The sequence below is a fragment of the Ixodes scapularis genome, unplaced genomic scaffold (assembly GCF_016920785.2).
Source record: "Ixodes scapularis isolate PalLabHiFi unplaced genomic scaffold, ASM1692078v2 PGA_scaffold2__306_contigs__length_199485367, whole genome shotgun sequence".
In the NCBI taxonomy this organism is placed as follows: Eukaryota; Metazoa; Arthropoda; class Arachnida; order Ixodida; family Ixodidae; genus Ixodes; species Ixodes scapularis.
In genome coordinates this window covers 175,342,850-175,354,240 of record NW_024609857.1, presented here as the reverse complement: position 1 = coordinate 175,354,240, position 11,391 = coordinate 175,342,850, and the positions used below count along the sequence as shown (strand labels likewise).

At 46.0% G+C, this 11,391-nt stretch overlaps 1 protein-coding gene across 1 annotated transcript; it reads left to right on the top strand.

Moving 5' to 3' along the window:
* The first annotated feature begins 788 nt into the window (after positions 1 to 788).
* Positions 789 to 5,645, top strand: LOC121836849 (BEN domain-containing protein 5-like). The gene is made up of 3 exons (XM_042292121.1): positions 789 to 823; positions 2,483 to 2,673; positions 5,221 to 5,645. Exons 2-3 carry the CDS (start codon positions 2,539 to 2,541, stop codon positions 5,473 to 5,475), a joined length of 390 nt encoding a protein of 129 aa, XP_042148055.1. The 5' UTR covers positions 789 to 823; positions 2,483 to 2,538; the 3' UTR covers positions 5,476 to 5,645.
* The last annotated feature ends 5,746 nt before the right edge of the window (positions 5,646 to 11,391 follow it).

Sequence of the window (11,391 nt, the reverse complement as noted above, 5' to 3'; positions counted from 1 at the left end):
CGCGGAGCGGTGTTCGCACTCATATTGATCGTGATAGTACCACGAAAGACGGCAAAAGCTAAAGTGTAGATAATGATAACGAATTGGGCCATACGCAGAAATCATTGTGTAGTTGTAACAGTAATGTTAAAAATGTTGCGCGCCATGCTTATTGCGCGTGAACATGGTTGCAGAGCACAAGCATTCGTGCTCGCGCTCCGCTGCAGCGGCCGAGAGCCGAGTGGCACGTCACACCACCTGTGCTTGCGGCGCGTGAAGTCGGGAACAGAGTGCGAGGATTTGCGCTCTTAGGTTGTCTACAATGGCACGCAACAAGCTAAGCGATGAAGAGTGCCATGAAAGACGACAATGTGCAAAAAAGGGGAAACGCTATGCCTAACGAAAACAGCAGCGAGGCGCGAAACCAGTAACATTTCACATGTCACATGCTCATTTTCTTCAGTATTGGCATGGGCCTTAGTTGCACCTGGTCTGCAAATTTTGATGTTTTCCACCCTTCTATATTTTATCACCATGGGCGTCGCTGATAATGGCAGGGGGCGAAAGAGGAACCCAGAAGTGTTGGAAGTCAAAACATCTCAATCTCTTTTTAAGGCATGTTTATAGGTTCTGTAATTCAAATGTCTCTAGTAAATGTGCATATGCAGTGATGTGTCTGTCTTAATTCTCTTTTTTTGGATCATTACCCAGAACGCTGATGAGATGGCCAAACTTCGCGAGAAGTACAGGAAAGCGAAGAACAAAGTTCGAAGATTAAAAGAAGAGCTGCAGACCGTCACAAAGCTGAACAGGGACCTCCAGAGGGCCCTGGTACGGAAAGAAGGTGTGTGCTAAATAATAGACCCTTTCAGGAATTGCTGCTGGCAACCGCAGGAAGCTGTGTTTGATGATGTTGGCAACAGGCAACACTGGCTGGGCCACCATTAGCATTTAACTGTCTCTACCGCGGGTGCTGTTAATGCTGCTGCTGATAGTCTTGTATGGAGCAGAAGTTTGACTGCAAGTACTATCACAGATGAGGCTTATTTATTGACTACGTTGAAAAGGTATACCAACATCCTTTCTCCCTTACAACAAGCAATGTTAACCGCCAGTGCTGTTCAGAACCAAATGCATCCCCAGAATCTACGAGTTGTCATCGCTCGAAAGTGTGACATTTCTACATGGGTCACTGAATGATTTCACTGGGTGTTTACCCTAATGTCCCATTCACACTGGAAGTGGACCCAAAAAACGTGAAGGGATCCACAGGTTTACAGCTGCAAAAACGGTTGGAGCATGTTTTCAGAATTGCACCGGTACCGATTTTTCAGAACCGCCTTTGCTGACCATGAAGCTGTTGGCAAAAGCTCACCAATAGCAACTCAATGCTGTCGTGATGCTGGCACTAGTGTGGTGTTGGCACTAGCTAGTTTTGATTAAACTTCTTCCCTTCGTTCTAAACGTTTGTGTGACTAGCGTCTTGCTTTGAGATTCATTCAAGGTGAGGCAGTGGCTGAGCGTTTTAGGCCTAGCGTCTGAAATGCAGCAGCAGCACAACTGGAGCAGGCAAACAAGCTGGCAATCTGGTGAAATAGATTCAGAAGGAAATTTGTGAGACAAAATCAACACAGCCCTCATCTGTTCCTTGCTCACTGATTCCGAGAGCTTCCTGTTGCGGGTGTTTGTTTTACATACAGGGTGTCGGAAAAAAAAATTTACAAGTTTTTTTTTTTACCGCAACTATAAACTAGGCATCGCCGAAAGCTCATTCTTCACCCAAAGGTGGCGCTAGAGGTCACAACCAATGCAAAAGTTTCAGCCCAATCCGATACCATATTCAAAAGTTATTAGTGCTTTTCTGAAAAGTGCAATTGCAAAATGGCCGCCAACGGAGTTTTTGAATTCATGGGGCTCTATGGCACCCAAAACCGAAAATGGGCAAAAATGGGCTCCATTTTTCCATTGAAATTTTCAAAAAATCACTTATAACTTTTGAATAAGGTATCGGATCGGGATGAAGCTTTGGCATCTGGTTGTGACCTCTAGCGCTACCTTTGGGCAGAGAATGAGTGTTCGGCGATGGCCTAGTTTATATTTGCAGTAAAAAAAAAAACACTAAATTTTTTTTTTTTTTTTTGTGACACCCTGTATATTTGTTGGACTGCTTCCTGCTAGTGTAATGATGCACAACTTCTGCCATGGCCAACAACTGTCAATCAGAAGGCTCGGTGTGCTTGCAGTAAGCGGGTTCTATGGAATGCGATAGTCTGGAAACATTTAGTGGTTTTAGGCTGAACCAATCAGCTGCCAGCCTTGTGCTAGGTGTGCTGCTCTCCCTGTGCACCTGGAGGCAGGCAGTGCAGTCATGCTGCTCAAAGATGGTGGGCGGTTGCTTGAGCTGTTGTGGGATCATTGTCCCACTGTCAGCTTTTAGTGCACCAACACACGATACGTGACACTGCTATGCCCTGTGGTGATTAATGTTATACATTTTTGACAGAACAAGTCAGGGCAGTAGCGCCAGTTGCCATACCTGCTCCTGCACCACCTCCTGTGATGGAAAGGGCCGCACAACCAGCTGCAGCCTTTGGCCCAGTGGCAGCTCCTGTGGCTGCTGAAGCATTCGCTGCAGCAGGCTCCAGTAATGAGCCTATGTACGAGCTGCTGACATACACTGAAGAGGGTGATATGGTAAGTTGATTCAGTAATTGTTAGTTTCATAAGATATTTGTGGATGGGAGGCTTTTTTATGTTAGCAGGAAGTTTTCATTATTGGAAGTCTGGGCCTATTGAACGGCACTGACCATTTTTCACTGACCATGTAGGAAGTGCTAAAATTTGCACGTCAGGAATATATTTAGGCACCATCATGACAAATTATTCCTTGGTTTTGCAGCAAGACACCAGCATTGGCACAACCCAGTGCATGAAAGTCATAATGTTGTAGAAAACATTCAGAAGCGAATTAAACTTTGTAGGTAATCTAGACCTGTTCCCATAGCATTCTGTGCAAATTCATTGGACATTAAAGGGTAAATGGTTTAAAGGCATACTGAACCGAAATTTCGAGCTCACAAGACAAGGCTGAACGCTGCAAAACCCGAAAACATCATACAGCGATATCTCTAACGGATCGCCATATTTTTGGGAAAGACGTGCACGATTGAACATGGCCGACGAGCCTGACGAGACAAGGCACGTCACGATTCTCATTCCTTCTCCTTCTCGCTACGTCCCGTCAAGCTGGTGAACCGAAACGAGGAGAAGAGAAGCCAAGGCGCTTCCCCTCATTCTCAAATTCTCGAAGGACAATTACGTCAAAGACCGCGCTTGATCGCACCCTTCTTTTCCAAAAGTATGGCCATCTGTTTGAGGTATAGATGTATGAGTTATGTTCTAGAGTTCGTAGTGTCCCGTTCAATGCTTCTGCAACCTCATTTTGCAATATCCAAATTTTGGTTCAGTATCCTTTTAAGCCTCACATTTTTCATTAATGATACTATTTGACTTCTGCAATTCTTTCTACATTTGTTAGGCGCGTGCAAGCGAAACTTGTGCGTCTTAGGAGTATCAAGGGAGCTTCCTTTTTGTTTTTAGTCTGCCCTCTGTTGCTTTGTTACTTAAGGTGAATTCATGTGGTCAGTGTTCAGCAACTTTTTTGCCAAACACCCAGCAACAGCATTGGTGTGGTCACGATACGGCGGGTGCAATGCGTTCGGGTGGCGGTTTTTGGGCAAGCACAGGCATCTTTCTCATACTTTTTCTGTCCAAGCTCCAAACAACCTGGCCAGCAGGCAACCACACTATATCCGGTGTCCTCATGTCCAGATTAGGAAAGGAGATTAGTTAAGGAAATCAACAAACGAGTGAAATGGATCCAGTGTCTGTTGGTAGCTGTTGTGCAGGGACACAGTGCAAGCAATGCACGCGAAATGATGCACATCGGTGGCGGCATCAACAATGGCCTCCCATATTTGTATCATTGATGTTGGGGCCATAAATGGTCTTGCTCTTTTTTGCCTTTTGCCCAGAGGCAGTATGATGCAAAGCACTAGAGGAATTCTATGAATATCCAGTGCTTCAGTATTAGGGGGCAACTTGTGCTACCTAGGAATGATCGTGCCACCGTCCAGCATTTCATGCTCCGGTGGCGAGGGTCACATGGTCTGCCGTCGGCGCAGTTCTGATTGCGTTTAGTTTAAATAGGCAGCGACAAATTATCACTTTGGCAACCTTCCTACCACAGGAAATAGGTTATGAAACCATGGGCAATATGTGACCGTCATTTACCTTTAAAATACCTAAAATAACTGAAAAGCATCACAAAAAGCACCAGTAAGCGATGGCGAAATAGCCAAGAACAATACATGCGACATGCCGACGGGTGCGTGAGCCCGCCAGGTGAAGGCAGCCGCCGAGCCTGCAGGGTTCATTGGCTCACTCGCTGCCAAAAGAAATGGAGAAAGGCCGCATGCTTGGATCGCATGTTTGGGGGAGCCGACGAGTGTGACTGCAGCATGCTCTGGACTTTTACGTTCTGTGTGCTTTTCGGTAGTGCTCAAATTACATCGTTTGCACCATCGAAACCATCTGAAACAGAAAAACACGACCTCTGAACGTGCCCGTGGTCACAGCAGTTCTCAGGAAATCCTCTGCCGCACTTGCAATCTAGAAACTCGGTCACATTTCCAATGCAGTGGTTTGACACACCATCATTTCTGCTTTTATTTGAGAAAGTCCCCCCCTCCCCATATTTGTCACACCCCTTCAAAAATTGACACAATTTTCAGGAAAATTAGGGTGTTAATAGGGCAAGGAAATATGGTATGTTGTCCTCTAATGCCAAAGAACAAAATAAGTATGTTTGCAGAACCACTTTCTAAAAATGTTTTTACATTCCTTTTAGCACACCAAACCGTTTTCTGACCAGTCAGGATAGCTGCCTCAGGTTTGATATGTACCAAGTACTAAATAGGATTTCACTGCTTGTTCTTTCTTACATGTCTTCTTTGTAAAAGAAAGAAAAAATAGTTTGGTGCTCACAGCTGCAGTGATTGTTTTTGTTATTATGTATATTTATAGATTCCTTTGACTGTAAAGTGCTCCAGTTTGCTCTGACATTCCACTAGGGTATCATAAATACAGTAACCACTTCGCATAAATCAGCATTGCATGGAGAGCAGCTCTTTGGTTTTCACCAGGCACCTTTGTTTTGCCACCTCTTTTAATGTTTTACAGATGAACTTCACTGATGTGGGAGTTAAACTCCAGAGAAAAGCATGGGACAACGCCATGGATGCAAAGATTGGGTCAAGTCTGGCCATCAAGAACCTGGCCACGTCCGTGTGGGGCTCGGACGTGCTGCTGACAAGGACCGTGACGGGAGTGCCATCAAATGCGAACAAGGAGAAAGAGTCGAGGCCACCTTTAACGCCCAAGAAGGTGGCATTCTTAAGAGGTGAGGGCAAATCACCTGACACAATTTTAATCTAAACAGTAATCCTGTAATTTTTTTTCCTAATTAATGCCTCGTCTGAGTAGTTGGATTGTATTGTAGTGACGTGATTAATTTGTAGAAATGGCAGCAGCTCTTTCCTGCATGTCACAGTGGTGAATAGTTCAGTGCCATAGCTTAATGTGTATGTGCCATTTTGTGCCAGTGACTCGTATAAAGGCCCATTCACACTCTTGCGACCGAGTGAGACCGAGAGAGACCCGACCGGTTTTTAAACGTCTTGCAATCTCTTAGGACCAGCTCTGCGCTGCACCGCATCCGGTCCTAAGAAGTGGCAAAAGGCTTAAAAACCGGTCTGATCTCTCTCTGTCTTACTCGCTCGCAAGTGTGAACGGCGCTTAATTTTTAACCTTGTTAATGACTCTGAGTTACTCTTTGCTGAGCTCAGCACCAGCATTTAATTTTTTTTTTTTGGCTTGCTCTGGAATAAAGATCATAAAATAGTCTAGATGAAAAAAGTCCAGCGTCTTCCCATACATTTCGGTCAGTTGGGAACAGCAGATCAGTGCACATGCAATGCCACGATCAGGTCAATACTTGTGGTTAATGTAACTTCAACACAAGGGGGGGAAAAAAAAGAAAAGGTTTGTGTATGTTTATACAGCCTAGAACTTAGTTTGCCTCAGCAGGCAGCTTGTCTCCCAGCTGTAGATAAGAAATTTGGCCAGTGCAGTACAACCACTAGCCTGGGCCTTTAACGTGCAGCCTTTAACGTGCACCAGACAGTTGTGATGCACGTCCGCATGCTGGTACGATGCTCATCCAGATCAAAACGGTTAGGGATGGTGATTGAACCCAGGATCTGTGGGTTCTGCAGCTCTAGCTTTCGCTTCACGTTCTCCGAGCTGGTGTGCACTAGCCCACTCGGCCACCGATAGCAAAACACAGCTGTAGCTGTTTTGAGACTTCGTTGTGTTTGTCCCTTTTTGTTTCCCAATTGTCTCGGGTTAACTTTAACCATGATCACCCACCAGCTCGCCTGGTCCTTAATGCTAATTTCCATATTTGTGTCTTTAGCTAATTACAAAAGCTTATAATCAGCAATGGATACAGAATTGCTCCTAATTTGCATACTTTATAGCAGCTCAAACGACCTCTTTGTAGTTTGGCCTGCTGTGACCAAGCGGGTTTTCGGGTTGAGATCAGGCTTAAACGAGCTGGACATTGAATGTTTAAGCCTTTCTGTTCCTTTGAATATCTTGTCACATGTTTTTCAGATGTGCCTCATCAAAAAACTTCACGGGCAAGCGATGCACCCAGAGGTGATTGCAGTTCAAGCCACCACCACCAGGGTGAACAGGGTACTCGGTGAAAAAATAAACGATCTCAGACGCCGGGACAAGCGTCTGACTAAGGACTAAATAAAAACAAGACCAGCCGGTTCGTGGCAATGGCTCAATCAAATATGGCAGTCAAGCATCCATTTCCCGCAGGCCCCACACAGATCGCCCACAGAGCGTAGGATTATGAAACCGTGTGGGTCACCCACATGGTCTCCACAGTCCTGTAGGTCTGCGGGCCCCACAGGCTATGCGGAGACCTGTAGGGACCCACAGAAACCATGCGGGGACACATAGGAACCCGCACCCGCAGAAACTATGTGGGGACCCATAGGGACCCACAGACCTGCAGGCACTATGCGGGGACCCATACACCCACACAATTTCTGTGGGACCCACAGGTTTCATAATCCTACAGGTCTGCGGGTTTTTGGAGCGGGGACAGCATTACTGAAGTTGACTAGCTTAGGTGAACACCAAGTTTGTGTAACCCCGCACCGGACTTTAAATACTGTGCGCGGCGTCATCTCTGAGGATGACCTCCTTCAGTGTACTGAAGAAGAAATCCTTGAAGGGCTGCGTCGGAGTGCTGTTGTGGCCGTGCGGCGAATCACGCTACGACGAGACGGACAGGAAATACCAACCCGACACCTAGTCCTGACTTTTGAACTCCACTCTCTGCCTTCCACCGTGAAGGCAGGGTATCTAAACTGCAGAGTTCGTCCTTTCGTTCCAAACCCACAGCGGTGCTTTCGTTGCCAGCGTTTTGGGCATGGCTCCCGAAACTGCCGCGGCCGAGAAACTTGTGCGAAATGTAGTGCCACTGACCACGTCGCTGACATATGTGAAAACAACCATAAATGCATAAACTGTGGCGGACCACACCCCGCATTTTCACGCACATGTCCGAAATGAAAGGAAGAAAAGGAGATAATTACATTTAAGGTCAAACACAATCTCAACTACCAAGACGCTAGAGAACAGCTTGCCTTCAAGGCAAGGGGTTCAAATGCCGAGGCATTGCGAAGGGGACCCCCACTGTCTATGGCATCCGTGGAGACGCAGACTTCCCCGGAAGACCTGGCATCTCCACAAGGGTCCTTTTACGAACGTCCGAAGACAGTGGGCAACCCACTGCCTTCATGCTCCAATGAGTGTATTGTGCCCTCTAAGGAGGGTGCTGCACCCTCCAAGGAGCCAGATGTGTCGTCACCGGCACTAGCTGGCCCTTCTGGCCGGGGTCGGGGGCTGCCTCCCCGTGCCTCTGGCAGCTCTTCAAAGCCTGGGCGGTCAGATTTACCTCTACCGCCCAAAGGACGCAAGGTCTCATTGGATGAGAAGATGGATGTGAGCGTCCCACTCTCCGATGAGGACCTTCCTCTCTCTCAAACAGGCTCTGTTTCCTCGGCCTCCTGCGAGGCTGGAGGACGGCCTAAAGACACTGCAAAAAAGAAAACCATTCCACGGATTGTGGCACCAAAAGACGCATAAACTACATTTCACAATTTTTGCGTAAAACACTTATTGAGGCGTTTCCTTTATTGAAGATAAATGTCTTTCTTCCTTCAGTGGAACTGTAGAGGCCTCCTGTCTAACTACGATGATGTGAGCGATCTTTTAGAGGATCACCGGCCCATTGCATGTTGCATACAGGAAACGCACCTAAAAACCACCCACACCAATGTTTTAAAACACTTCCAGGTGTTTCGTAGGGACCGTACACATGCAACTCACGCAGCTGGAGGTGTTGCGGTGGTTGTCCAACGTTCAATTCCTTCTAACGAGGTAGCCCTGCAGACTTCACTTGAGGCGGTGGCTACACGTATTTTGTTAGATCGAATAATTACAGTCTGCTCATTGTATATACCTCCCAATTATCAGTTACATAAGGAGGAGCTAGAAGACCTTGTTAATCAACTTCCTTCACCTTTTTCACTGTTAGGAGATTTTAATGCACACAATCCCCTGTAAGGTAGTGACAGACGGGATTCTAGAGGAGCCCTTGTTGAACGTTTTTTGCTTTCTGCGGGATTGTGCCTGCTGAACACAAATGAATCTACATATTTTAGCTCAACAACTCACACTTTCACTTCCATTGACCTATCTATTTGTCACCCATTATTATTCCCATTGCTTTCATGGAAGGTCATACCGAATCCTCACGGAAGTGACCACTTTCCCATCATCTTAGAATTTAACCATCTTCCCATGACAGTCCCAAAACGCTGTCCTCGTTGGAAATTCGAAAATGCCAACTGGCCTACCTTTAAAGAATCATCTCTTTTTGCATGCACATCACTTGACGATCTTGATATCAATAAAGCCACTCAACATATCACTCAGCACATTTTACAAGCTGCCATTCTCTCCATCCCCATGACGTCCTCGCATCTGCCCAGGAGACCAAAGCCCTGGTGGAACAAAGATTGCCGTTTGGCCAAAAAAGAACGAAATCGAGCGTGGGGTATATTTAGGCGCTACCCTACAACACACAATCTTATTGAATTTAAGAGAAAAGGTCCCAGGCGAGGTGGATTAGAAGGCAAGCTAAGAAAAAAAGTTTTAGAGGGTACACTTCTTCAATTAACAGCACTATATCTGCAAAGGAAGTCTGGGATCGCGTACATAAAATTGACGGCTCTTACCGGGCATTCACTGTCCCACTCTTGAGTCGGAATGGAGTTTGTTCTGCAAGCCTTGAGGAACAGGCCAACATCCCCGGTGAACACTTCGAGTATGTCTCCAGTTCGGAACATTACACCCTAGCGTTCCAGCGATACAAGATCAATGCAGAAAAAAGAGCTGTTATCACATCAGGTGCCACGCACGAACCCTACAACACTCTATTTACATTATACGAACTTCAAATGGCACTTCTTTGTTCCAAACAAACTGCCCCTGGACCAGATGGTATTCATTATAAAATGCTCGAACATCTTCATCCATCCACTATGGAGCTAATTTTGTACCTTTTTAATAGAGTTTGGCTCGAGGGCCACTTTCTATCCTCCTGGAAGACCGCTGTGGTTGTACCAGTGCTTAAGCCCGGCAAAGATCCCTCTTGTGCATCTAGCTACAGACCAATAGCTCTAACTAGCTGTCTTTCCAAGACATTAGAAAGGATGATTAACAAGAGACTCGTGTTTTTTCTAGAACGAAACAGCTGCCTTGATAAGTTCCAGTGTGGCTTTCGGTCAGCACGGTCCACTGTCGATCATCTCGTCCGCTTTGAGACCTTCGTACGTGAGGCGTTTGTCAACGAACAACAGTGTCTCTCCATCTTCTTTGATTTGGAAAAAGCATACGACACAGCCTGGCGTTACGGCATTCTGCAAGATTTATTCGATCTTGGTTTCCGTGGCCGAATGTTGAGTGCCATACAGAGTTACCTGCAGCACCGTACGTTCCGCGTGAGGCTGGGAAAAACTCTCTCTAGGGAGTTTTTACAGGAGAATGGAGTCCCTCAGGGGGGTGTACTGAGTGTCACTCTTTTTATCGTCAAACTTAATTCCATTGGCCGTGTAATTCCTCCTTCGGTGCAATATTCCTTATATGTTGATGATCTCCAGATCTCCGTTTCATCCTGTAATCTCTCAATTTGTGAACGTCGCGTTCAACTTGCGGTCAATAATTTGGTCAGATGGGCCGATACGAATGGGTTTAAATTTTCTCCCGAAAAAACAGCTTGTGTCAACTTTTCTCGTGGACGTGGTGCTCTTCAGGAACCGTCTTTGAACATGTATGGTTCTCCTATTGTTGTAAAAACTGAGCACTAGTTTTTGGGCCTTCTGTTCGATTCCAAGTTGACTTTCATTCCACACATTAAGAGATTAAAACTCAAGTGCCTTAAATCTCTAAACATCCTTAAGGTCTTGTCACATGCATCATGGGGCTCGGACCGACTGCGTCTGCTGCGTATCTATCGCTCAGTCATTCGCTCCCAGCTTGATTATGGTTGTATTGTCTATAACTCTGCATCAGTTCTAAAGATGTTAGATCCTATTCATCATCAAGGACTGTGACTGGCTACTGGTGCATTTCGTACCTCCCCAGTGCTTAGCCTTTATGCGGAAGCAAACGAATTGTCCCTTGAGTATAGGAGGTTTTCCCTGGGTTTTATGTACTCTGTCAGGGTTCGCTCGGTCGCGGAGCACCCCGTTCGAGATAATATTGAGACGATCAAGTTCCAACGCACATTTGAAAACAAACCTTCCACAGTCCCCCCTTTTTCTATGAGGAATAATACTGCAGCACAATCCGTTGGGATGGATGCAAAGCCTCAGTTGGTCCAATACCCTCCGGAAATAGCTCCATGGAACAACTGCCAGATACATTGCGACCTTACACTGACCAAGTATAACAAAAAGAATGTTCCACAGGAAGTCATAAGGCAGAACTTCTTTGAGCTTCAGACCAAATATCACAAGTATGCCAGTTTTATACAGACGGGACAAAAAAAGACTCCGTAGTAGGTTGTGCTATGGTGGGACCATCGGTAAATCAGGTGAAGAGAATAAATTCAAAAGCTTCTATACTAACAGCAGAGCTTTATGGTTTGTTGTTAGCTGTTGATTACATAATCAAAAAACGCCTTTCTCACGCTGTAATCTACAC